We start from the raw sequence: 27,504 nt of genomic DNA, 5'->3' as shown, positions 1-27,504 counted from the left end.
ATTCCAAGCAGTGGTTACCGGTGTTTGCAGTACAAGTGTTCCCTCAGTAGAATTCTGCTTTAACAAAAGCAGTCCATATGTAATGTGTATGTAATGTGCCCTTTTTCAGAAAGAGGTAACACACATCCACTTGTTAAAAATGGAAAAGCTCTGCAATCAGTCACTTTAAAAGAAAAAATAATCCTGGGAAACCTTTAGAAATTGCAGATAAATGAAAATCTTGACTTTGTGTTTGTAGACTATGTTTAAATCTAGATAGTTCTATCAGTAGATAGTTCTTGTTCACATGGGCACATGAGACATGTATGCCTTGCTCATTTCTATCCACTACAGATAAAGTGACATGATCCAATCTCGTGCCTTGTGCACATTTGTTAATGCCATAGCATCCTCTAACATCGCTAATTCAAAAGAGCTTTTCTTCAGTACGAATTGTTATTGTGTAGCCCCCAATTTTACCTTTGTTAGACATACGAAACAAGCACTCATCATTTCAGTCCACCATAAGGTGTTGGAAACTTAATCACAAATGGGAGAAAATAGTAGGTACTTGCCAGGTTTCAGAGCCAAATTGAGACGTGTCCTGTAAGACTGTAAATAGTTGTAGCCTATATATATATATATATATATATATGTATATTCTGCAAACTTCTGTACTTACTAGTTAGAAAGTTTGATGTTTTCCCTTTTCTCTTCAGATGACACTGGCTGTCCTAGTAGCCAGTCAGTATCTCCAGTTAAGACTCCTTCTGATGCTGGACACAGCCCAATCAGTTTTTGCACCGGTAGTGATGGAGACTTCTCCAGGAAGAAATTCAGTGCAGGAACAATGAATGAAGGAAACTCACAGCTGGCTCGATATAAGAAGGATACAAAGACAAGCCTTGTAAAGCCCGGTGAGTATAACATAGTTCCTTTCGTTTAAGTAATTACACTCTCTAATTGACAATTACATCTACAGGTGTCCAGATGCTTTGTATTGTGCTGCCTGTGATACAGCTAATGTTGATAGTAAATAAAAAAGATAATTAGGGTCTTTCTATGGAACCACCTGCAAGGTTTGAAAACACTGCAAGTATTAGCTTGGAAATGTAATTAATTGATGTCTTCACTTTCTTTTATGAGGCTGGGTGGTGATGTCAAATAACAACTGAAATGTATTTTATCCTATTTCATGGTAATTGTGCACATAGTTCACTGGCCAAAGATAAATTAATCTTGCCATCAAAACAACAAATTGTAGTCCTCTAGTGTTAGATTGATGGTTAGACCCTGCCTAAAGTTTATGCCATCAGGCTGCAATAGCTCTTGGGATACAGCATGTCAAATCAAGACAGGATAATGGGTAGAGTGCATACACGAGTTATGCAGATGTAACTCCATGGTGCATTGCCTGAATGAAGAGCTTGTCTCCCATTGCCTCAAGCTAATGGGCCACCTTGGACCACCAATTAAATCAGCACCTGCTTGTCACGCATCCAAGACTAAATGTCCTGGTGTGTCATGGGCTGCTGTAATTTTAATGAGTAGATATAAAATGTATCTGTGAATCACATACAGACGGCTCTTGATTGCAGATTGTCAGGATATTTCTGCCTTTAGCTCTTGATTACAAATGGCCGGGATATTTTCACAGTTATTTAATTAATCTGGGAGACAGGGTGTTTTGGCTCTGTGCAGAGCCAGCTGCAGAACTGACATGGTTTATGAGCTCAGATACTTCATGGCTATATTGTTTCCAGAGTTACTTTGCCTCTAGAAGCATTTTAGACATTTTCATGAGGAGTCATCTCAGATTTTCCAGAACTATATTTCTGAGGTCAGAAATAGCAGAGAATCAGTTACAAAAACTCTTCACTGGCTTGAAAGGTCTGATCAAGTCTGACTTACCGCTATCCTTGCAAAGTTCTTCGAATTATTTCATAGCTCCTGTATTACTTGTGTGTTCTCAGTCTCTCATTAGTTTGCATAATGATGCTAGATTATATATATATATATTTTAAGATTTGTTTCTTATTTCGTTAAAATCAAGGAATTTGATGCAGGTAGAATGTGGAGAATATTGTAAACATCAGTCAAATCTGCAAACATGGCTCTCAAAACCATTTTGTATATGCTTGCAGACATAGCTTAAGAAAATGCATATAAAGAAGTTTTGAAGTTTATTCTATGAAGAGTCCTCTGCACGTGGATAAATTATGCATGAGTTTCAGTAAATGACTTCACTGTTTTTAATTGTTAAATGGCAATGGTAATTTATTACACTTCTCCATTAGTTGTCAGTAGTAGCCTTCATTTTCCTTGATGGACAGAGGAAAAGGATCTGGGGGAGTTAGTGGACAGTCAGCTGAACATGAGCCTGCAGTGTGCCCAGGTGCCTGAGAATGCTGGCTTATATCAGAAATAGTGTAGCCAACAGGAGCAGGGAAGTGATCATCCCTCTATACTTGGCATTTGTGGGGCTGCACCTCAAGTGCTGTGCTCAGTTTTAGGCTCCTTACTACAAGAAAGAGGTTGAGGCACTGGAGCATTTCCAGAGAAGGGCAACAATGCTGATGAGGGGACTGGAGCACAAGTCTTGTGAAGAGTGGCTGAAGGAACTGGGATTGTTTATTCTGAAGGTGAGGAAGCTCAGGGGAGAGTGTATTGCTCTTTTCAACTCCCAGAAGGGAAGTTGTAGTGAGGTGGGGATCAGCCTCTTCTCCTAGGTGACTAGCAATAGGACAAGAGATGATGGCCTTAAGTTGCATCAGTGGAGGCTCTGGTTGGATTTTAGGAAATGTCTCTTCTATGTAGTGAGTGGTGAGGCATTGGAACAGGCTGCCCTGGGTGGTGGTGGAGTCAGCGTTCTGGAGGTTTTCAAGAAAACAATAGGTGTTTGTGAATATGAGTGATATGAACTACAGTGATCACAGGCATGGGTTGGTGGTTGAACTAGATGATCTTAGAGGTCTTTCCAACATTAATGATTTTGTGGTTCTGTGATTTCAGATCTTTCAACTGATTTAGTCTAGGTATTTAACAATATTTACTTCTCAGACAGTTCCTTTCCAATATTAGGCTTATCATAGAAACACAGAATCATCTAGGTTGGAGAAGACCAAGATCGTAAAGTCCAACCATCGGTGTGACCTGCTAAGCACTATCACTAAACTGTATCCCTTAGTGCTGCTTTACACGTCACTTAGATACCTCCTGGGATGGGGAGTACATCACTTGCCTGGGCAGCGTGTTTCAATGCTTGACCACTCTCTCCACAAATAAATTCTGCCAAATGTCCAATCTAAACCCACCCTGGGCAGCTTGAGACCGTTTGCTTGCATCTTATTACTTGTCACCTGAGAAAAGAGACCAGCACTCTCCTTGCTAGTCTTCTTTCAGGCACTTGTAGAGATCAAGGAGATCTCTCCCCTCAGCCTTCTTTTTTACAGACCAACCACAATTCCCTCAGTCACTCCTTATAAGTCACATTTTCTTCTGCTTTCTCCTGCTTTATTGCTCTTCTCTGCACACACATTCATATTTGTCTGTACCTCTACTCTCACTACATTTTTTGAGTTACCTGAGCAGTTTCAGTTAAATTTTTGTAATAGTAGAAACATCAGTAAGGTTGTGCAAATGTCAGTTGAAAGGCTAAAAGGGCAAAAGCAAGCTGAGTAGAATTTTAATTCACTTAGGGTGAAAAAATAAAAAGGATTCAAAATCAACTTGTTTCATTAGTGTACTGCTTATTTGACTGCTTTTAATGTTATTTTGGGGTAAGACAGACATACAATGATCCTCATCCATTCATTTGTGGCTTTAACTTGCTGTCTTGTAGCTTTCTCTTAATGTGGTTTGTTCATACAGGTGGAGTAGGCATCAGTGCTTCTGTGCTCATTAACCTGTAAGTTTGGAAACTGGTCTGTAGAGCTCCAGATTGTTGCTCCTGGGATCCATCAAAACTCTTCAGGCAGGAAATGGTTCCCATTGCTGTCTCTTGGTTTCAGATGGATCCAGTCCATTCCCTGTGGCATTTTTGTGCATGAATTTCTGGTGACTTGGGAAGATATGGCCCTTGTACAAAGAGAAGGCATTGTCTTATAGCAAAACTTGCAGGGAGCAACAGGGGAATAGTAGAAAGGAAATGGATGTGGGAGGAGAGTAGCAGCAGTATATCCTTGTCGTACATACAGTTCTATATACAGCTGGATCCCTTGGATTTCAGTGCAAAAAGAGTTGTGCATAATATCTTTATCTCTACCATGAGTCCTTTCTGATTTATGAAAATAATCTCTATGCAGTTATTTATCTGGAATGCCTTGTGATAATGACTGCATAGCAGTAATGACTACACAGCAGGAGCCAGATGTAAGATTCAAAAATCCAGTCTACCTATAACTTTTATGGACTGTGTCCTGTGCTACATTTTTTGTGTGAGCACATCAGTGTACACCTTCAAAATGCATATTGTTTTGCAGAAAATTTATTGTTTTCCAGGGTTGTCTTCTTGGAACATGCTGAATTTCAGAAGTAACACTCACACAAATATTTAGATAATTCAGGAAATGTCAGAGTGGGATAGCACTGCGAGTGAACCCTTGGGACTTTTTTAGGCTGTTCCCAAACTCCAGTGCTTTTCTTTTATGCTAGCAGTATCACTTAATCTCTCTTTTCTACACTTCAAATTATGAAATATGACATCGGTTTCTTTTCTCTAACAGCCTAAGAATCTCAGTCATACTCTGTTCTTGAAGTATTATCAAACAAGATTTGGATGTCCTTCATAATTCATGTTGTTTGCATAATGAACCATACTTAATCCTGGAATACATTATCGCTACATCTTGCTAACCTTTGGAAGATTTATAAGCATACAAATGTTATGCATCTGTTGATAATAGTTGATAATGTTTTTACTGTGCATTAAATGTAAACCACAGCAGTACTACAGGTAAATTTAGCTTAAAATCTGTGGCTGTTTCCCAGGAAGGAATGGAGAAGACAGTTACATTAGGGAAGATACTTACAGTCCTTTCCAGGATTGTGTTAGAAGCCTTTTAATTTCAAAATTTCAGAACTTATTCCCTCTTTGGCGGTGTGATTCGTTTTTGCAGTAATAAAAGCAACAGAAAATGCACTACAGGAAACAGCTCTGCAATAAGACTCAGTAAGTCTAATTAACACTAGTCCTAATTCTGCGTCATGATATTGTGCTGTATCCTGCAGCTTCTGTAAGTAAATAAACAGGAGCATGGACATTTCTAAGTATTCACCCTCCTGTGCTGCTGCTTCTTTGGAGGTTCCATCCTGAATTCCTGCACCTCATGTCTAGATCAAGATGACAGTCTTTCTCAGCTCATTTTTTTGCCTTCTGTAAAAATACTTAGTGCAAGGATTCAAAATCTGGTCCTGTAAGTTGGAAAGTCATGATAAACTAACAGATATATATGGATAAGGAAAGGAATCTTGAGCAAGGATTGTCAATAACTTTTTCAAGTCTTGTATGTTTAAAATAACACAAAGCTGTACTTGAATTTCAATGTCCATGAGCATCATAACTTAAGAATGTGTTCAGCTTTTTTGACAAAAGTCTGATCATTGCCTTCTTACCTCTGATGCCATGGGCAGCCTTGGTCCAGCTTACTGAATGAGCTGTGGTTGGAGTTGTCTCTGAGAACCGATTGAGTTACTGAAGTTTAAATAATTAGGACTTATAAAACATGGAGATGTTCCCACCCTTGTCCCTTTTGCACCTTTATAGGTCCCTTCCAACCCAAGCCATTCTGTGATGTATTCATAACTGCATGAAACAGGTCCTAGGTGAGCAGCAGTTAGGGTCAGTGCTCAAGCCTTGTAAAGGCTGACTGTTCATCACTCACAGCTCGTTTCAGTAAAACCACACCAGGTAGCAAAAAGCTACAAAAAATTATTCTCTTTCACTCTTGGTAAAATATTTGTCCATCTATTGCTGGCTCTGGCTAAACTGGTAGCACTTTGGGTTAGAATTAGGTAAGTATTGAAATTGTGTTCTGTTTAAATTAATGGGAGAGATGCAGAGGCTGCTACCACTCAGAACACCTACCTTTGTAGAACAGTGGACATTGAGCACAAATTAAAAAATGTGGAATTCAATCTGAACACAAGGAAACACTGTTTTTTCCTGTGATGCTGCTCAAATGCAGTACAGGTTGCCCCAAGATACTGCGTAGTGACTATCCATGAAGATGTTCAAAACTCAGCAGGACACAGTTCTGGGCAGCCTGTTCCAGCTAAACATGAGTGGGGCTCACGAGGCAGATCTTGAGAGCTGGATCTCCAGAGGTCTCTTCAAATCCCAGTGATTCTGTGAGTCTGCGTTATCCAGGGACTTTTTTGTTTCTTTTTTTTTTTTTTTTTCCTCCTTTAAACAGTTCATCACACAGATCTGTTGCTAAGTAGTTGCAAGGCACAGCTTGTGCTTTTTCTGTCCTATATTTAATTTCTGTGTACTGCCATTTTGCTTACAGTGAGTTCATAGACATAAAAGATACGTAAAGTAATTCTAGCAATCATTGTTCAGTTCAAAATGTTATTTAACTTTTAGCCATTAGAAGTAGCATTTGAAGTAACATTGCATTCAGCATTTCCATTATGATCTTTTCTGCTTCTTTCTGGTAGATTTGTCAGGTCATAAAGAGAGGAGCCTTTGGGCAGGATGTCTCAAGCTGAATGGATTAATCTCAGAGGGTGCTAGAACTGTTAGGATTTTTAGAAGGGCAGGTGGAGAAGGCTCTATAGGCCCTAAGTTTGTCGTGAGTGAGTAGGTGCAGATGCTTCTTTATTTGACATTAGAGCTGATCACAGTTAACATAAAGGAGACTAGGGATAATAGGACTTGTAGCATTTGGAAGCATAACAGTTAGATCTAAATAACTTAAACAGATGAAACAGGAAGTGCAGGTCTAACTGCTAAAGCATCATGCTCTTCCTGCTGATCTTTTTGTGATCTTTGGTGTGTGAGCATTAGATTCTCAGCACACTAAATGTCCAGGAACTTACTCTTGAGTTCATTCTGTGCAAGCATAGGCTAGTGAGAGGTTGTATACTAAAATTAAGTTTATCCATATTGGTACTCTACTTCCTTATCTGTATGTATTCTAAAAGCAGAGTCACTTCTGTTGTATTAAAAACAGAACAGAAAAGGTCTGATTTAGATTATATTGCTGAGATCTGGCTGAACAATTTTACAGATCTTTTGTCAGCCCTCTTGCTCATTTCAGTGTAATAAGATAGGAATAATAGTAATAATCCAATACATTGTATGTGCTTCATCTTTAAAACAGATTAGTTGGTGCATGAGTTCACTGAGAGGTTTTTCTTAGAGGCAGTTCTGGAAATAAGCTTCATCCTGAAGAACTCCACCTTTCTGATTGCAGAAGGGTATAATGATGGGACTTTTCCTATGTTTCATCTTGGGAAGAATTAAAAAATACTAGAAAAGCATGTTTTACTGATGCATTTGTCCAATAACATCTTATTTTGTATATGCATGGGTTTTGTTCATTTTCAGTACTGAACTTCTGTAAGCAGTGGGAAAATAATATAACCATTGTCCCTGTTGTTCAGGAACAAAGGTACAGAATGCAAAAACAGATTGACAGTACTAACTGGAATAGATCCTGTGTCATGCAAAGAGATTCATTGTTCTGAGTTGTGCTTTCACTTCCATGTTGAGAGTGGCCTCACTATAATTTCTCTGTCTCTGATAATAAATTGATGGAGCATCTTGCCTATGGCCATAAGTTGTCCATATACTAGTTTCTTCTTCTTTCTTCATAAAGTGTTTGATTTAATAACAATCACTTGATGTGGCTGTGCTTATAAGTATAAAACATAAATTCTCTAGAGTGTGCAGAAGCGAGAAGAAGAGCAAAAGCTTGGTTTCCCTGGGTAAATTAAACCTGATGAGGATGACTTTAACTTGAGCATTAGATTTTTAAGTGGCTCAGTATTTAGCAAAGAAATGATACACAGTGGTCAATTACTTGTGCTTCTGGAGGGCTTTTTATCTACTTTGTAAAACATCACCTTGGCAATAAAGTGGAGGAAGCTTACGTCATCTTTCTCAGAACTGTGTGTGTGCTTTGATTGCATTGCTTTTGTTCGTGTCTGAGAGTAGACTGTGTAACCATCCTCACATTCAGATCTGATGGTGCACAACATTTATTTGCTATAGAACTTTAATTTCACCCTTCTCAGTTTTTTCTATATGTATTTCATAATGTTATTTGGGACAATAAAGTTTTTAAAATCTTTTGTAACATAGAATCTAACAGAAGCAGTTGTGGTAGACTCTGGCCATATTCCTTTTTCTCATTTACTTCTGCTTTCCTTTAGACTTCTAGCATCTCATGTTGAGCTTGCACAAGGTAGCTACTGCTGATTTTTAAAATAAAAGCATTTCCAGATAATCATTCTGTATGCACAGAGCCCTTCTGCATATTTTACTGATGGGATCCACTTTAATTTCTCGTCTGTTGCTATGGAGCTGTGTAGATTTGCTTACTTGACCTGCTAGCACAGGGAGTTATTAAAGACTCCGTCTCCATGGATACAACAGGACCTAAGCAGACTTCACAGGAAGATTAAAATACACATCTCTGCTTTCAAAAGCCAAATGCCATGTTCTGGTTCAAGCCTGCACTACCCTGATGTCTCATATCCTAGAGCTAAGCAAGGAGAGGTGACTGCCTGCCAAGATTTTGTGTGTGGTAGCTGTGAGTGCAGTAGGGTCTTCATCGCCTGTCCCTGCTTGTTTCAAAACTCTCACCACTACGTTTTTGGAATGGTCTTTCAGTTGAACCAGCAGGTCATCCCATGGGGGTGACAGATCCTGTTGGAGCTCCTCTGTCTTGCATAAATCTCTGAACATCTATGATTCAGAAAAGGGGAGATTTCAGTTCATGCATCTCCTTTGGTTACTTTTAGAAGCTCTGGACTGCAGATGAGGACTGAATCTCTGATCCAGTGCCTGGGCCACTTGAATATAGGAAATGGAACAGCTTTAAGAGCTGAATCTGTCATTTGCTCTTTTTCTGGTGGTTATAGAAGTGGTTTGGTGAGGTGAGGGAGATGAATTCATGATCTTGAGTCACAATGGTTAGAATGATGGACTGTAATTTGTCTGACCTCAGTTCTATATCTGTAACATACTTGTCATCATCTTTGCATGCCCAGGTTGACTAAGGTCCTCTTCAGTGATAAAAAAGAAATAATCAAAAAGAAAGATCAGTGGATCTAGTGTGCCGTCTTTGTGACCAAACACAAGTACTTACTTTAGGGTAAGATAAATAGTGCTTTAAAATCAATGATTGTACTAACTCTTCACTGACTAAAAATGGGACCTAGGTTGGCTCAGACAAAGGTGAATACGTTAGAGGTATTTTCGTCAGATTAATCCCACCCACGTCTCCTCTGTTCTAATTGAGATCTCTGACAACTCTGCCATTAGCACTTATTGGAACCAAGTACAATCTTTCCTCTCTCTCTCTCTTTTTTTTTTTTTTTCTTTTTTCATTCTTTTTTTTTTTTCTTTTTCTAACAGTAGGGGAAGACAGTCATAGGCATTTGGCTGCAGAAGAATTTAGTGACCGAGATCACACTTGGAAGCTCATGGCTATTCAGTGTAGGTCGCTAAGACCAATTAGATGCATCCGCTCTTCTGATCATCTCTGCAGAGCTTAGGCACTCCCTGTCCTATTTCTGACGACCACTGCCTCAGGTCTCTAGCATTATTCAGGAAGATTCTGTATCTCATTTTGCACTGTGAATTTCATTTGTCAGCAGAAATGAAGCATTTTTAGGATGTGGGCTAACTAAATTACACTGAAGTGAAAAAAGTGCCCTATAACATCTGATAGATAATACTGGAATATAATCAAAGTATACTCTTTTGAGCAAAAAGGATAACTGTTATCATATCACTGTCATTTTTAGTTTGCAACTGTATGTAGATTAGATTTATGGTTTTGATTTAAACAAATGTACTTGTGTTGGCATGATAAACATGTTCAAATAGTATTTCTTTCAAATGAGAATAAGCAAAGTAGTGGATAGATAAAGTGTTTTGACTTCAAAATATTTCATATTTTTCAATCTAAATCTACACCTTCCAATTTAAGTGACTTAGAGAAACAATTTTTTAGTTCTGCATTACAAATTTTACGATCTTCCTCTTCTAAAAACATCATTTAGATGTTACTTAGGAGAGATGAGTAGTTATGTCATGAACTCTCAAGATGTGTATTTCTCGTTGTTCAGAAGATACTCAGGTTCTACCAAGAGCCCCGATGCAATGGTGAAAATGGAGTATCTAAAAAAGAAGAAATATCCCATCAGGAGAAGAAATAGCAAGTAAAGACTAACTGTGGGCTGATGTCACAGACCAGCAGCAACTAAGGGTACTGGGCACAAATCTCTTACAGTTAGATAGTTTACAGAATTGCTCAGTTTGGAAGGGACCTCTGGAAATTCATGTAGTCCAGCCCTCCTGCTAAAGCAAGTTCCCTGCAACAAGTCACACAGGAAAGCATGCAGGCAGGTTTTGAGTATCTCCAGAGAAAGAGACTCCACAACCTGGGCAGCCAGTTCCAGTGCCCTGCCAACTTCAAAGTAAAGAAGTTTTTCTTCATGTACATAAGGAACTTCTTGTGTTCCTTTTGTGCCCATTGCCCCTTATCCTGGCTCTGGGCACAACTTAAAAGATCCCCATCCTCTTGACATCCCCCTTTAAATATTGCTGAGATCCCCTCTAGTTCTTCTCCAGGCTAAACAGACTCGACTTTATCTAAAAGTTCCCTTGTCTTTTTTGAACTGAGGAGTTCAGAAGTGGGCACAACTCCAAAAGTAGCCAAAGGGACAGAAGAGAGGAGGAGGATCACCTCCCTTTGACTTGTTGGCTGTGCTATTTTTATGGACCCCAGGACACCATTGGCCTTCTTGGCCCCACAGGCACACTGATAGCCAACCTGTTGTCCACCAGGAAACCCGGATCCTTCTCTGCAGAACTCCTCTTCAGCAAGTCTGCTCCTAATCTGTACTGGTGTGTCAGCTCTCCCAGATCTGTAAACTTGCTGAGGGTGCACTCTATCCCTTCATCCAGGACGTTGATGAAGATGTTAAACAAGACTGGACCTCATACCAGTCCCTAGGGAATGCCACTAGCTACAGGCCTCCAACCGGACTGACCTGCTAAGTTCTTTCTACCAAAAGGAAAAAAAAGACTGGAGAACTTGGTTGAGTGAAGGGAGAAGAAACTTTAGACCTGTTTGTGCGTCTTTGGAAGAATGGACTTGAGTACATAAAAGAAGAGGGCTGTAACACCAGACTGCAAGGAAAGGTGAAGAGATGTACAGGCTTTTCCCAGGAAAGCTGTTCTACTTTGGATAATTTAGTAACTATTTTATTGGGAATTTGAAGCTGAGTTCCCAGCAGGCAAGCCATAACTCCTTTCTCTTTTTCTGGCCCATTAATTATCCCAGTATCACTCTAGATTTAGGTAAAGTGGGGCATCCTCCTTCAAAGGGAGATTCTCACTGTAGCATACCCTACAGGCTGGCTCTTGAATTTTCTGTCTGTCTGTGGAAGGTCTGAGCTGCTGGGTATATGAAGACCTGTGCCAGCCAACCCATCTTTTAGCTCCAGATGCCTTTTGATAGAGTTACAGGTCTTGGGACACACTTCTGTGTCTGGAAACAGTTCTTAGAATAAGAAATTTGTGGAAGATGGCTATAGCCTTTAATCAGGCAGGTTTTTTCACTCTTTTGCTAATCCAGAACTGAAGAAGACCGATATACTGATGCTACATACACTACACACTCTAAAGTATTTCTTTTAAAATATGTTTGAGGTCAAGCTTGAAGACAATTTGCAATTAGCATATTTACTGCAGCAAATTTTCTACTCCTTCTGGCTGTTTATTGTGGCTTTCAGCCTGCTTCACCTCCACAGAATGTAATGCCATGCATAAGAAAGAAGTCATTATAAATTCTTCCCTTAGGAGATTTTTTTTTCATGCTCTGCTTTTAAATTTCAATCAATAGTATTGATGTCAATGTTTAGAATAGCTTTCTAGTTCCCCTGTTATACTAAGTATTCTGACTATATTCCAGCTAAACTTTGATACACACAGCTCCCACAATATTTATTTCAAGTCACTATTTGTGAAGTAACATGCATCACAGACTGAATCCTGTGTTGCTGCTACCTTGTTTTCTTTACAGTTTTCCAGCTGTATTTGTCCTTCCTTCATAAACACTGTTGCCAGTATTTCATTTTATCTTTGAATATACAAATTGCATTTCCTTAATCTGCCTTCATAAACAGTGCCCTATAATCCTATTATCACTATTGTTGACCTTCTTTGGAATTCCTCCAGGTTATTAATGCCTTTATAATGAGAATCCTGGGATTTAAACTGTTTTCTGAGCAATGTTTATTCAAAAATTGATGGATTATTTCCCTTTTTATTTTCCTGTACCTCCACTATTTCTTTTCAGTCTGACATCTTATTATGTTCAAAGTGGAGCTATGCAAATAAATTTCATCACTGAAACCTTGTGGGATGATTCCCACAACCAGAATGTGGCTATTGATGGCTGCAAGCTGTTCAGAGGGGACAGGCGAGGGGGAAAGGGAGGAGGCATTGCCCTTTACATCAAGGGAGGAATGGATTGTGAAGAGCCGTCCCTGAAGAATGGCCATGAGCAGATCAAAAGCCTATGGGTGAGAGTTAGAGACTGAGGCAACAAAGGGAGCCTTGTGATTTGTCTCTACTACAGGCCATCTGATCAAGCAGAGCCTGTGGATAAAGCTTTCTTCCTTCAACTATAGGAAATGTCATGTCTGCTGGCTCTCATCCTTTTGGGGAACTTCCACCACCTTGACATCTGCTGGAGAAGTACCATGGCAAGCTGTAGGCAATCCAGGAGAGTCCTGGAACGTATAGATAAATAAATAAATAAATTCCAGAGCCATGTAATAGACAGTCCCACCAGGAGAGATGCAGTGCTGGACCTATTGCTCACAATTCAGAGGAAATTGGTTGGTGACATCAGGACTAGAGGCTGCCTGGGCTGTAGTGACAGTGGAGTTCATGCTCTTGAGGAGTATCAGACAGGCAGAGAGTAAAATCAGTCAGCTTAATTTTAGGAAAGAGAACTTCTAACTCTTCAGGGAGTTAATCAACGAAACTCCTTGGGAGTCTGTCTCCAAGAACAAGGGAGCGGAGCAGAGATGGCCAGTAATTAAGGAATCTTTCTTTAGGGCAGAAGAGCTCTCCATCCGCAGGTGTAGGAAGTCAGGAAATGAAAGCAAGAGATTGGCACGGCTGAACCAGGACCTGCTGGTCAAACCAGAGAACAAGAAGAAAATGAACAGGCAGTAGAAGCAGGGACGGGTAGCCTGGGAGGAGTGCCGAGATGCTGTGCAGTTGTGTAGGGATGGGGTCAGTAAGGCCAAGGCCCAGTTGGAACTGGACTTGACAAGAGGTGCAAAGGAGGATAAGAAGGGCTTCTACAGGTACATAAGTCAGAAGAGCAAAATCCAGGAGGGTGTACCCCTGTAGGCTAGTAACAAGGACAAGGCTAAAGTACTCAGTAACTTTTTTGCCTCAGTCTTCACTAGCAACTGCTCTACGCACAGCCCTCAAGCAGACGGTTCAGAAGGTGGGAATGGAGGGAGTGATGCTCCTCCTACTGTAAGCGAAGATCAGGTTTACAACCACCTGAGGAACCTGAACATATATAAGACTATGGATCCCAAAGAGATGCATCCCAGAGACCTGAGGGAATTGGCTGACGTAGTTGCCAAGCCACTCTTGATATTTGAAAAGTCATGGCAGTCAGGTGAAGTTCCTAATTACTGGAAAAAGGCAATATAGCTCCAATTTTTAAGAAGGGTAGAAAGGAAGGAACTACTGACCTGTCTGCCTCACCTCTGTGCCAGGGAGATCATGGAGCAGATCATCATGGAAACTATGCTAAGATCTGTGGAAGAGAGGGATGCTATATGGAATAATCAGCATGGTTTCAGCAAGGATACTGCCCGACCAACCTTGTTGCTTTTTATGATAATGTAGCTGTATCAGTGGACAAAGGATGAGCTGCTGATGTAATCTGTCCTGACTTCAGTAAGGGTTTTGACATTATACCTCATAATATCCTTCTCTCCGAATGTTCATTGCAGGGAGTTCAACTAGGTGATCTTTAAGAATCCCTTCCAACTCTAAGGTTTCTGTCTTTCTGGGGTTTGCTGCCCTGTCAGAACATTAAACAAAACCTTTGCTTCTGAGTGAGCAAAGATGATATTCAATCCGAATGTCTAGAATGTTTGGGAAATATTTTAATGATTTTAACTTGCTTTGAAAGAAGGAAGAAATGTGACCATTTTCAAAATTAAAGCATCATTTCAAACAAAAAATGGGAAATTCTGATTTGCCTCATTTGGCCATGTTTGAAATCAAATCGTAAGTAGTTTCAGTGTTCTCTGAACTTTGTGTTTCGGTAATTGCATTACTCCCTTAAACATTTCTGTTTGCATCCTGGTGACTGCTTTTAATACTTTCTGAGTGGTGTTGAGTGAACATGTCTATATATTCCTTATGTTTGTATATCTGTATTTATATGTAGGCATGGAGGGTTAAGGGAACGTCTTTGTTTTAGTCCTGCAAATCTCACTTGCATGGTTTCACTTTGGTATAAAGACATCGGATTAGCTGGTGGTTACAGGGCTCAGAGGTGGAAACTCATCCAGAAGCAGGTAAACAAGTCTTTGCAGATAGCAGTGGTGTTTGCTTAAAGTTGGCCTGTTTAAGCAAATCCTGGTGAAGTCGTGTTTCAGATGTCTTCATTGTGTTTTTGTTCTCGTTCAAGTTATTATACTGAGCTGAAGAAGAGCCTAGGAGAAAGAAGAAATGTATATCCGGTCCCTATTCAAAAAGAATTTACCAGAACAAAAAGAAAAATAAAAACTAGCATAGCTGGGAGAGTGAATAGAGGTTACCCATCCTTCCCCAAAACTTTAGGTTGTAGAATTTAATTTTCTCACATCTGTTCCAGGTGTGTAATATATCTGTGATATCCTGCAGAAGGCTTTGATGGAAATGGTGCACATTCATGCATGAATTGAGTTGGTTCTCCTTCTGGAGATTGAACCGGGGAGGTGAAGACCCATTTGAATTTGCTGGTGTAGCAAGGGGTATTGAAGACAGGTGTCATAAATAGGGCTGAATGTTCCATCTCCATCCAGGTCTTGCTGCTGGATGCTGTGTATGCCTCTAGTGATGGAGTGGGGAAAGGTACAACCAAGTTCAAAGCTGAGTCTGGCCCTGCAGATCCCAGTTGAGTCCTTTGCCCACTGAAGTGAACAGCAGAAGTGAACTTTCCTAGGATCACTTTCACAGGGACCCTGGTGTGTTTGGTGTACTCTGAAACACTCTCCCCAGACACAGGGAACCGTGGTATTCCTGAGCCAGGTATTGAGCTGTCGAGTGCTTTTGCAGCTGACCCACTTCTAGGCATACCTGGAAAGCAGATCTGAGAGGCTTTGATGGCTGGAACAGATTCACTGGCAGGAGATATTTCCAGGGTAGGTGGCAGATAGAAACAAGGCCATTCTGAAAAATCCCCTGCTGGAGCTGAGAATCTGGTGCCCTTTCATCAGTCTGGTCTCCACTTGCTGCAAGATTGCTTTCCTGAGGACTTTGAAATGTGTCAACCTTAATGGAACCTAAAAAAAAAACTTACTTTATGGTTCCATTGTGTAACAAGTATTTAATGGAAATGAAAATTCTGCAGATATTGCTTCTTTTTTTTTTTTTTTTTTTTTTTTACTTTTATGAACCTTATCTTTCTTACACATCGAAGCATTTCATTTTAAGTTTCCTGTTCCTCACTTCTGATATTCTTCAAGTAATTCTAAGCTGTTAGCTTTCTGAATCTGGGAACTCATCAGGCTGTAACTCTTTGGTGGAACTAGAAGAACACAGTGTGGCCACAAACACTGAAGGATTAATAAGCTCAAAAGCACCTGCTTCATGTCTGTAATTAGTACTACTCAGTGGTGAGTGCTACTGGGGAAAAAAATGCCACAACAGCAGTCATGATTGGAGATGTATTGCCTGCAGAACTAACTCAGCTTTATTAGTATAAAGATGATTGTTTAGGCAACCAATCAATACATGGGGTAGGGTTTTACTGCTCTTTGAAATGAATGACATTTGAACTCAATTTATTTTTGCAATCATTTCAATGTGCATGTTTTGGTAAACATTTGATTATTGTTTGATGAATTTTGCTTTGTATCTTTGGGACTGCAGAGTTGTTTAGGTTTGTTACCTCCCAAGATATGTTTCTCATTCCAGTGTTTGTCTCTTCCCTGCTGAAAACATGTCAAACTGGTTTAAAATGTTTTGTTTACATTAGAACGAAAACCATATGCCTGACACTGAGGGTGACTGTGCAAAAGCTTTCAGCTGAATCGGGTGTAGCACATGAGCCCATGTATTTGCATGTTTCCTGTGGACACGTGCCTGTACAGTTAATTGCTGTAGACCCTGCAGCTTCTCTCTTCCTTGCCTGTTGGAACCAGATTTAGAAGATGTGTGGAAAGGCCCTCTGAAAGCCCTTTGTTATACTTCTGCCACAGCGTGACAGGAGGGCTGGGATGTTTTCCCAGTCTGTGATGGAGTTCACTCCCTTTCTGTGTACTGCTAAGTCATCGCTGCCAAAGATGACATTTTCCAGCTCCTAAAAATACATCTGACCAGTCTGTCTACTTCCTTTGAAACAGAGCAAATAGCACTGCCAGGTATAAAACAAAAGATTTCCTGAGATGACAGTACAGGCTTGTAAAAGATACTTGTATATAGGTGCCTTCACACACACATCTATAAAACTGTCAAATGCAAGCTGAGTACCACATTACATTGCTATCAGTATATTTTTCAAACACCCAGTCTCAGTGTAGCTAGTGAAAGCAGTGTAGCAAAGTGGCATCCCTGAGGCTCTAATCTCAAGGGCCTGTTTGTGTGAGAGGAAGGTAGGCTCCACAAACCATTCCCTTCTGCTCCGTGAACACGTTCCCCTGACAGGGGACATTTCAGGCTGAGAAAAAATGTATGGGAGCCATTTTTAAGGTACTGTCAGAACAGCTCAAAGTGCATATAGCAGCACAGAAAGTAATTAGGTCAGGCAGATTTCTGTACGGAAGATCTGCTTAAGTTATGTAAAGCAGAAAAAAAACTACTTGAAGTGCTTTTTATCAGTTCCAGCATTCTGTTGTAGCTGCTCTACAAATCTGTGAGTTAAAACCAACCATTAAGGAATACACAAGCTTTGATTGCAGTGATACACAAAATACACATGATGGCTCTCTGCCAGTATCAGTAATTAGTTTGTAGTGACTGTGTTCTTGGAGAAGAGCTTGATTGATTATGGTTTCACAGCATCTGCAAGTCACATTCTGTATTCATTTTGAGATCTGCAGTGCTTATAATTTGCATTAATATAGTTCAGATTATTATCAAAACTACTGTATTTAGATGAGATCAGAAAATTACATAATGAGATAAATTTTGATTATATTATTTGATAACAAATCTTCCTCTGAAGTCAAAAGATTAAGCCAGCAGGATGAGCAAAAATCAAGATGAATAATTAGTTTAGATCACGCAAGCAGCAGTCTGAGTGGAAGGGGTCATTTATAAAATCAAGTTTAGATCCAAACAGAGGGAAGCAGGATCTGTGTTGCAGATTTTCCCTGAAGTCTTCTAGCTGGAGCTGAGCTGGAATCTCCTCACCCAGGAGGTCTGAATGATTTACAGCTCACAGTGAGCATTCTGCTGCACATCTCTTCGGGCTGCAGGAGGACAGGGGAGAGGAGACCTGCTTTTTCCTTAGGATTGATGATGCCACGCATTGCTGTGCCCGTCTGGTTCTGAGCATGCAGCTCACAGCTCTGAGCTTGATGACTGGAGTGCACACAGAGGGGTTAGTGAGGCACTAAAATCCAGGGCTCACAGCAGTGAGCGGGCAAGGAACACCTCCTGCAGGCCATAGGAAATGCCAGAGGAGGGCCTGTCCTCCGTATAGAGCCCTCTGGTCCTGATTTCACTCGTGCTGCTTGCTGGACTACCTCATATCTGTTCAGACATTTCATTCCTTTAAAACGTGACCAGCCCTGGTGTTACAGCCATATTTAGTACCATAACTCAGAGGTTACCCAAAAGCATTTTCCTTGAGCAGCTGGAGCTCAAGGGAAAGGTTGGAATACAGCACCTTCCATAGGTTAAAGTAGTTCAGAGTCTCACTTCTCCTCAGAGATTCTGACACTGCAGACTTCTGGCAGTCTTCATTTACTTCAGCCTAAGTGCTAGGGAAGGGTGTAAGACATGGGCAGAAGGAGAGGAAGCTGGACAGCTTGTGTCTGCCCAGAAGCAGTCAGCATGGACGGAGTCCCTTGTTTCTGTTCCTAGCTCACAGCATTATATCTGCTCTTACCTCATCGCACTGTGGTGTAAAATAGAATCGTATGCCTGAGATAAACGTTTCTTCTGAAGTAATTGTCAGATAGGCAGTGAGACAAAGATCAAGGGCTGGAAACAAAACCCACAGTCAGTTATTGGCCTAATGCTGCAGATCAAGCCTGATGCCCACTGCATTGTCCCTGAGACAAGTCTTGTTTAAGGGTGCTACTGAAGAAAAGCCTGAAACACTAAAGTGAGACTTCTGACTTCTTTCAAGCTTTTTTTGCTTCCTCTTCTCAGTGAATACTGGACAGTTCTTCCCCAGATTACCTGTGGTGTGTGAGGACAGCCTTACAGGAACTCCCCCATGTTAAACAGAAAGGACACAGCATCACCATTTCCTGGGGAGATACTGTTTATGTTGTTAGAGGTTAGAAATAGAGATGTAGCTTTGCTAAAGATTTCAAGATAAAGGAAACCAAATGTCCTAGAACTTTTAAAAGAAGCATTATGACAGAAGGCCATCTGCTTTTCCAGCTGCTACCAATGGCTCTGCAGGAGTTCTTGCACTCAGGCTCTATCTCTCCCCTGGAGTCTGCAAACCAAGTTGTTTGCAGAGACAGCATTCCATCTATTTCTTTATTTGCTGCTGGTGAATTTGTACACATATTTTGGTCCTATTGCCATTTAACAGGATATTCTTAAGGACAAGGAGGCTCACCAAATTTAAGTTCTTTATGTTTGGGGACACACTGTCTTTCAGGACTGTTTACAGTTCCACTTCACTGTGTGATGATGTGCAAGCACAGGGACTGGTCCATATGAAGAGACCATGTTAATGGAGTCACAAATAGATAAATTCTGTGTTTTCTGTATATTGGCAGTGAAACAATAGTGAATTTCTAAATCAAAGACACACACACAAAAAACATAGTTATCCTGAGTTTTGAGAAGCTATTTCTACTCATCAGCTATTAATGTTCCTGTCACAAATATTATTTCAGCATTTTCCTTTCTTCTGCTTTTTAATCTCGCTGAACTTTAAAATGCACACAGTAAAGTTTCAGCTGTACTTCTAAGGGAAGATAAAGATTAATCCTGAATCACAAGTAAAATGTTAATACAGAGGCCAGAGGACTGTACAGCAAGGTCTTTGGCCATCTGCAGTGATGTGAAGTAGCAGGCTAGAATGCCATAGTCCAGGCATGCATGTGGGCCTGCTGTGCTTCTGTGTAAGAAATGTACATCTGTACATCAGGTGAACCTGATGAAGTGAACATGCACATGCTTGTATTTAAGTGGAATTGCCTATCCAATGATTCCTTTAATATTCAAGTTTTGCATTTCAATTTGGGTTTTCTTATCACAGCCAGACAGTCCTGCTCAACATGTCCATGTTTCTTTGTCAAAATTCAGATCCTCTGTTAATGAAAGAAAGTGGTACCTCTCAATCTTGATAGTGACAGGACAAGGGGGAATGATTTTAAACTGAGACAGGGGAGATTTAAGTTAGATGTTAGGAGGAAGTTTTGCACACAGAGGGTGGTGAGGCACTGGAACAGGTTGCCCAAGGAGGTTGTGGATGCCCCATCCCTGGAGGCATTCAAGGCCAGGCTGGATGTGACTCTGGGCAGCCTGGTCTGGTGGTTGGTGGCCCTACACATGGAAGGGGGTTGAAACCAGATGATCACTGTGGTCCTTTTCAACCCAGGCCATTCTATGATTCTGTGGTTCTATGATACATATGTACACATGCATGATGTGATATTTCAGTACAGTGTACTGTCCTGCTGGAGCCTATATACAATATAACCTGCCCAATATAATGTGTCTGTACAGTATAATATATAATCCGTTATGTATATAATATATATAATCAGAGCCTGTAAGTACTCTGAATGATCACTTTGCTGTATGGTTGTCCTGGCTGAGGCAGTAAATAGAGCAGGGTTAATGGTGTGAATTTCTACATGCCAAAATGTAGATGTGATGGCTGCAGTGCACATATAGGAAAAACTGGAGGCAGCACACAGTTGGGTCAGTGCCACTGCCCGTGGAGCAGTGCTGTGCTGGGTGCTGCACCATTTCACTCCTGCTCCTCACATACCTATCCTAGGTAGCCAGTTAGGACAAAAGACTGGTTTTGAGAAATGTCAGCTGCTTTCATGGTTAATGCTGTTTCTGGGAGTTGGTTGTTCTCTTCTTACATTCGTGAGCTTTTGCAGTGACATCGTCACAGTCACAGAGCAGCCAGCAGGCTTCCCGAGGTCCTGTTGCTGTGGTAGATGGTAGATGGCTGTAGGAGGGACGAGAGGCTGTGCTCTGGCCCTGCCCGCATTGCTGGTAGAGGGGGAGCTTCTCTTTGTTATGAACATTTGTAAAATGGAAGTAATGCTTTACTTAACCCAGAATAATATATTGCAATTTATGGGCAAATGCTTGTTATTTTACGTAGCGGTGTCTACCAAGTAGAAGAAAATATTTTTAGGTCTCCTAGTAACATTACTGTCAATCTCTGTTACATGCAAAGCTGGCTTGAACATAACTAACACACTTGGAAACATTACTGACAGTGACCACTTTAGTTTATAAAAATGTCCTGGAAAATCTCATGAATATACATATGCCCAATTTTGAGCATATTTTGAGTCTCAGCGCTAAGAGCTGTTATCAGAACCAGGGCCACAGAGGTTAATTCTTGCTTTGCAGAACAGTTCCTGGTTTCAAATTCATTTCAATCTTTCAGAAACCTCAGCAGCTGCATTTCCAGGCTCTGCTAAATCCTATCTGCAGTACCTGGCTTGGCAGCCCTCCCCAGCACTGCGCTGCCAGCCAAGCGGGTCAGGGAGAGGCTATTATTAAACCTTGCTTCCTTGAGATGCTTTCAATAGCAAGATCTGATTATGTGTGCGTTGCTTAATCATAGATGAGCCCTGCAGGGCTCACACTGTCTGTGCTGGGCTTTGGGAGCTGCTGGAGTCGGCGGGGGCACCAATGTCTGGGAGGCCAGACAGCAGAGGTATGGAATCCATGCAAGGGGTTTACCTGTTTGGGTCCGGTTGGCAAAAGCAGATTTGTGTGGTAGCAAGACAGTGCTGTATGTGCTGTAATCTCTTAGATGGGAGTGCTTTGTCTATCAGGAAAGCTGCTGCAGCTTTGGCCATTATGTCCAGTACTCATTTTACATCCCTAAGGAGAGGGTTACTGCCACCTGTGTTTGTAGACACGATATAAATACTCTGCGGAACAAAGCAGGGTTGTGCTCTGCCTCCCCACCCTTCCCTGTCTTTGCATGTGGTTTCAATTTGCTCCTGGCCATAGCAACTTGGGGCAGCCCAGGTCTGCATATCAGGGATGCTGAGCTGGGCATGGGTTTGTTAGAGGCTATAAAGCTGGGTCCCTGTGATGGCATTCTGGGCTGTGCTTTTCTGTGCTTTGAAGTTTCTCTGGAATGGGCTGGGCTGATCAAGCAGCACAGAGAAACAAAGGGAAGTTTGCAGCCATCTGTAAGATTTACAGGTCCACCAGTTTTAGGAGTACAGAGGGACAGTCACCTCCTCTGTCCAGGCCCCCTGAGCCTCCCTGCCTGCTGCTTCCAGCCTGCCTGCTCCCAGGCATGGTGCTTGCTGGGCCACAGTGCAGCTGCCCCAGTGCAGGCTGCTCTCTGCTGAGTGCTGTCCCTGCACGTGACCTTTAGGGTGGGATGCTACAGAGCATTAAACTGCAAAAACAGTACATGTGGATTGAATACCTCTGTAATTAGAGGTCTTCCATATGAAAGCAGCCAGGACACTGAAATGTTTGTCCCTCTGGTGATTGCTCTGAAGTGGTCTTCTTTCCTGTCATGGAATCACAGAATCATCACGATTGAAAAAGACCTCTAAGATGAACAAGTCCAGTCATCAGCCCGTCACACCATGCCCACGAAAGCACATCCCTGCATACCACATCTACACATTTCTTGAACGTCTCCAGGGATGGTGACTCCACCACCTGTGCCAATATTCTTTCAGAGAAATTATTCCACGTATCCAACCTGAACCTCCCTGGTACAACTTAAGGCCATTACCTCTCATCCCATTGGAGAAAAGGCTGAGTCCTACCTCACCACAACCTCCTTTCAGGCAGTTGTAGAGAGCAGTGAGGTCCCTCCTGATGTCCTCTTCTCCCAGCTGAACAATCCTGGTTTCCTCCTTCTCTCCCCGTAAGACTTGTGCTCCAGACCCCTCACAGCTTCATTGCCCCTCTCAGCACACACTCCAGAGCCCCAGTATCTTTCTTGTAGCGAAGGGCCTAAAACTGAACACAGCACTCAGGGTCCTCACATGAGTCCCCAGTAAATACTGAAGACTGGACAGAGGGTTGTACCCAAGTTTCTGACACTCCTTTGCTTCTGTGCGGGTACCAGGTACATAAACTTGATCTATAGCTTGGATGAAGAACATAAAACCAGCTCAATCCTGCTGCATCCAAGTGTGTGGCAAAGACACGTCACAGGAAGGGCAGCGCTTTCCTTGCTGGCCAGCTGATGTTTGAGGTTGGGTGTGCGGGTTGGAGCCACAAGTCATATGAATCCTGCCAGTCAGACTGTGTAACTGGGAAATTAAATCAATTTAAATTAAATTGAAAACGGGGTCCTAAGGCCATTAGGAACGATTGTAGAATGTTTCATCCTGTTTCTGTGAGAAGATGCTCTGCCAGTGCCCTTCTAAGTGTACTCGGGAGCATAAGGTGTGCCTATCAGCTTTGTTAAGGATCTGAGGACTTTATTTACCAACATGGGGATTGTAGCAACTGTAGCTGCATCTCCCCCTCGTGGAAACATACTTCAATGGCCATCTGAGTAACAAACTGAAATAAATCCTAACTTTAGGGCTTTCTTCCCGATAAGAATACTTTGTTGATACTTTTAAGTACTGCTGACCTTAGAAAAATGAGGGCACTTTTCTCGTATATAAAAGGGCTTGGGAAATACAAGCTGTAATCCATAGAAAGTCAGTAATCAGATAGATTAACACCCAAGAAGCAGCTGAGAGCCATGCAATATTATTGGATTATTTTAAAGCCATTAGAACTGCCCTACTGTGCTTCTGTACCACATGGAAACCTGCATATGTTTATACATATACATACATACATACTCTGTAAGGCTATATGTATTCATACCTATATATATATACATGTATATCAATCAGCTCAGAATCTAAAATAGAAGCTGCTTTCCTCACAGCAAATGGTATTTTCATATGGTTTAAAGTAATAGAAATCCGGTTACAGTTGTATGCTTTTAATCACTGTGTTCTTGAAGAAGCCATGTAAGCAGCCTCATCATATCCTGATAGCTGTGAGGAAACAAGTTGCCATAACAGCCTAATTCTACAATGGCTTCTGTAGAGTGAAACAGTGTCCAAAGTTTTTTGTTGACGTGCCAGTTCTGAAGAAATACTGAAAGTCTGGAGCGTATCCAGTGCTTGTCCTTGGGGATATTTGAAAATTTATGCAACTTCTAAAATTCACAGAAATAGACAAAGGAAGGATGCTTGTGATTCATTGTTAGTTGAAAACAGTCTTTGAGTTACAATTTCCACCGTGTCTTTACTCTTCCCTTTTCCTTTCCAGGGAGTGAAGCTGATTTTAGCTCTTCAAGCAGCACAGGCAGTATTTCAGCTCCTGAAGTCCATATGTCTGCTGCTGGAAGTAAAAGATCTTCTTTTTCTCGCAAGTAAGCAAATTTTCCTGTATGTTTCAAATGTAGCTAGTACAGAGATGGACTACTATGTAGGGTCTCACAGTTCATGCGTCCAGTATCGCTACGGTGAGTTTTAAAACAGTCTGGGTAGTACTGTGCTCTTGGGCAGCACTAACACTGATAAGAGCTGAAGAAAGTTCAGATAGAAGAAAGACAAATTATTGTATTGGTTAGAACAAAAATTGTCAAAATGTCAGATCAGCTGACTGATACTAATTTTTATCCATAACAAGCACTGGAGATACATGTAGGAAAGTCAGAAGAAACAGTGGCTGGAGTAGAGGAGGAAGTAACTGGGTGCACATCAGTTAACCGTAGTATTTTTAGCTCTTAACCTCAACCTTTCTGGTCAAGCTCTTTGGTTTTTTTGCTATGGTTTGCTATGAATTGTCAACCCAGCGTGTAACTTTCTAGGTCTTGACCTTGTTTTGGAGGAAGAAATCAACAATATTGTCTTTAATGCTCTTTTCCAAAGCACTCTCATCCAGCCTTTATGAAAACAAAGCAATATGCAGATTGAAAAAATATATGTAGTCATCCATCTAAATGAACCTTTTGTTGAAAGATTGCTGTAAGTTTTCTCTGTATCCTCTGTGAACGGCAAATGAGACAGCTTGTGAGTACTGGGGTGCTGGATGGAGCAGTCAGTGCACATTGTGCTCTGCCCACGCCGTCCCTGCTGCTGCACTTTTTTGAGTAGGTGGAAAGAGTTCAAATTGACAGGACTTGTTTCCTGCCCTTTGTGGAGTCGCAGGAGTGGAGCTGGCAGGCAGGCCGGGGCCAGCAGCAGGATACCCATATGCTGAAGTCATGCGGACTTCTTTGAGGTTGCAGTGTGCCCCAGCATACAGGGATCAACAGAGTGATGCTTAAAGAATAGTTTCATATCTGTACCATGAGGTGGTTAGAAAAAGAAGCAGTAGTTAAGTTCTCTGTAGGTTAAGTCTAACAAGTTACTGGCTGAGGAAAAGAACCCTGCTGAGTGTAATACGAAGCTCTGAAGTGACCTTAGTTTCAGTAAGAACATGCAGAATTTCATGTATCATTGTGTATTTAAATATAACTTTAAATTAGACCATTCTGGCATATTTAAACAGATAGAAGTCCTCTGTAATAGTGCTCCTTCAAACGCACTGCTGTGTTATTACACAGAAGTTGATGCTATGCTGTACAAAGTGGAAAGAGATGTTTGCTCTCTAACATGTTCTTTTTTAACTGTTTGAATAAACTCACTGTGAAACATTTCAGTGTTGTCACAAACCTCAGTCCTTCACGTTATTGTAAAATAATTATAAATTCACCCAAACCGCAGCGCTGTGATGAAGGCCTGCAGCACAGCCAGTCAGCCATCTGTTCCTTATAAACTGTTCCATTTTCAGAGAAAGGAGGAAACCAATTCAGACAATTTTAAGAGATTTTGCTTCATAATTCTGTGGTATTTTAATTTTTATGCTCAAACTTTCTTTTTTGCTGGCTTGGTTTGCCTTTTTCCATATTTTTGAAACCTGCCTTTCACTGCAGTTTAGAAGAACAACTTCCAGTAGAGGGTGAAGGTGAAGGTAGCAGTGTAGGAAACTAAATCAACTAAACAAATGAGAAATGCACCTCTAAAAGCTGGCTCCAGTACCTCAGTTCTTTGGCAGTTGCTGGAAAGTGCAGATATAAATTTTATTAAAGCACACATGAGTAGCAGTTTTTTTAGTAAAGATGGGGAAAAGAAAGGTAAATACATATGACAGAAACTGAAAGAAAGAAGAAACTGTGCTTTCTTTGTCTAGTTTTAATACTATTTCAGCCTGCTCTCAGTAGGGTCCAAACTATATCTAAGCAAATGAATAGCTGATAGTGGCAGCTGAAACATCCAGTTTGCCAAAGGCACAGAAGAACAGTGGCTCAAAAAAAATCTGCCTTCACACTGTGATCCCTTAAGCTGCTTGCTGAGAATCATGAGAGAAGTCTTACAACTCTCCACCAGCCTCCAAGACTGGGCATCTCCTCAGGCCTGGTAGAAAAGTAGAAAAGCTGAAAAGTGGTCCTTTTTGAACTAGTCGAGTTTGCAGTCTTCTGATTACTTAATGGAGTCAAAGGTTCAGGGAACACTGATGTGATGGAGTCACTGGAAACTGCTGCAAACTGAGAAATGTGAAAATGCCAGAGATTTCCCTACATCACATAGTTCAAGCAAGATTCTCACAGTCATCAAAAGAACCTACAGTGGCTGATGAGATGAGCTCTTCCTTTTTTCCAAGCCACTCATAGTCATTTGTATGTTTTAGTGGTATTTCATAGACAGCTTTGTAAAGTAAGACATGCAATGCGTTGTGTGACAAGGACAATCCAATATGATGTAACCATTTTGGTTCCTTTCCAGTCGCGGCCCTTATGGTCGGAATAGTGGATCCTCATCCTACAAGTCTGGAGCCAGCCCACCTGCTTCCCGTGAAAAGGACCATTTGTCAGCACTCTGCAGAAGTCAGCAGAATCCTGGTAACATCCATCAGAATTATGGGGTTTCTTCTCCCAGTAGCAGTAACTCAGGCTCATACAAAGGAAGTGACACCAGCCCAATAATGAGGCAAGTGTTTATCTAATCGCCCCAGCGTTCAGTGCTCTGACTTACCTTCTCTGCACTGGAACACGCTGTCCAGATTGCTGAGCAAGTCACCTTGCTTCTCAGTGTAGGTGTGACTCTTCATCTGGGTGGTTTGACAGTCAGCAGGATGCTCCAGCCTGTATTCTCCTACCGCTGTAAAAGCTTTATTATTTCAGCACAGTGGAACTAGAGGTTACTCTCAGTCAGAGGCCTCTTGTGGTTGGTTTTCACTCCAAGACAATCTCTTTAATGTGGTTTCATGCCACCAGTTCTAACGTGGATTTACTGGTTCTTTCACTGAAGGGTCCTTTTAATTTGGTGAGAGTTGGGTGTGGTAGAATAGAAAATGTTATGCACTCAGGCAGAAATTCATCCTGTTTAACTTTAGGCACCTGCCCAAGGAGTGCAGTTTCCTGTGCAGGAAAGAAAACAGATACCTGCCAGAAGATGCAGCAGTAGTGCAGAGACTGAATTGCTGCCATTCTACTGCTCTCTCTTTCTCTGTCAGACTACTGAACAGTTCTAGCATAGTAAATACACACTTAAACCTGGATACGGTGAATCGAGGTTTCAGTTTGTTCAATTTCGTAGCTCACATTTGGATCTAAACTCAGTTTTTCCACTAGCTTACTTGGCCATTACTTAGCTGAGTGCCATTGCCAGTGGTGTGGCTGTCTG

General features: G+C 41.3%; 1 protein-coding gene across 1 annotated transcript in view; it reads left to right on the top strand.

Moving 5' to 3' along the window:
* The window catches only part of SYBU (syntabulin), a 43,047-nt gene that overhangs the window by 11,921 nt on the left and 3,622 nt on the right, over nt 1-27,504 (top strand). Inside the window, exons 3-5 of the mRNA XM_042869217.1 lie at nt 699-896; nt 24,104-24,206; nt 26,605-26,808. Of these exons, the coding sequence (XP_042725151.1) occupies nt 699-896; nt 24,104-24,206; nt 26,605-26,808 (505 nt within the window). The remainder of the gene's footprint in view (nt 1-698; nt 897-24,103; nt 24,207-26,604; nt 26,809-27,504) is intronic.

Source organism: Lagopus leucura, unplaced genomic scaffold, assembly GCF_019238085.1.
Source record: "Lagopus leucura isolate 7727_CA_CO unplaced genomic scaffold, USGS_WTPT01 Super-Scaffold_100002, whole genome shotgun sequence".
NCBI classification, from domain to species: domain Eukaryota; kingdom Metazoa; phylum Chordata; class Aves; order Galliformes; family Phasianidae; genus Lagopus; species Lagopus leucura.
The sequence above is the reverse complement of the archived record's forward strand: the minus strand, read 5'-3'. Positions and strand labels throughout refer to the sequence as shown.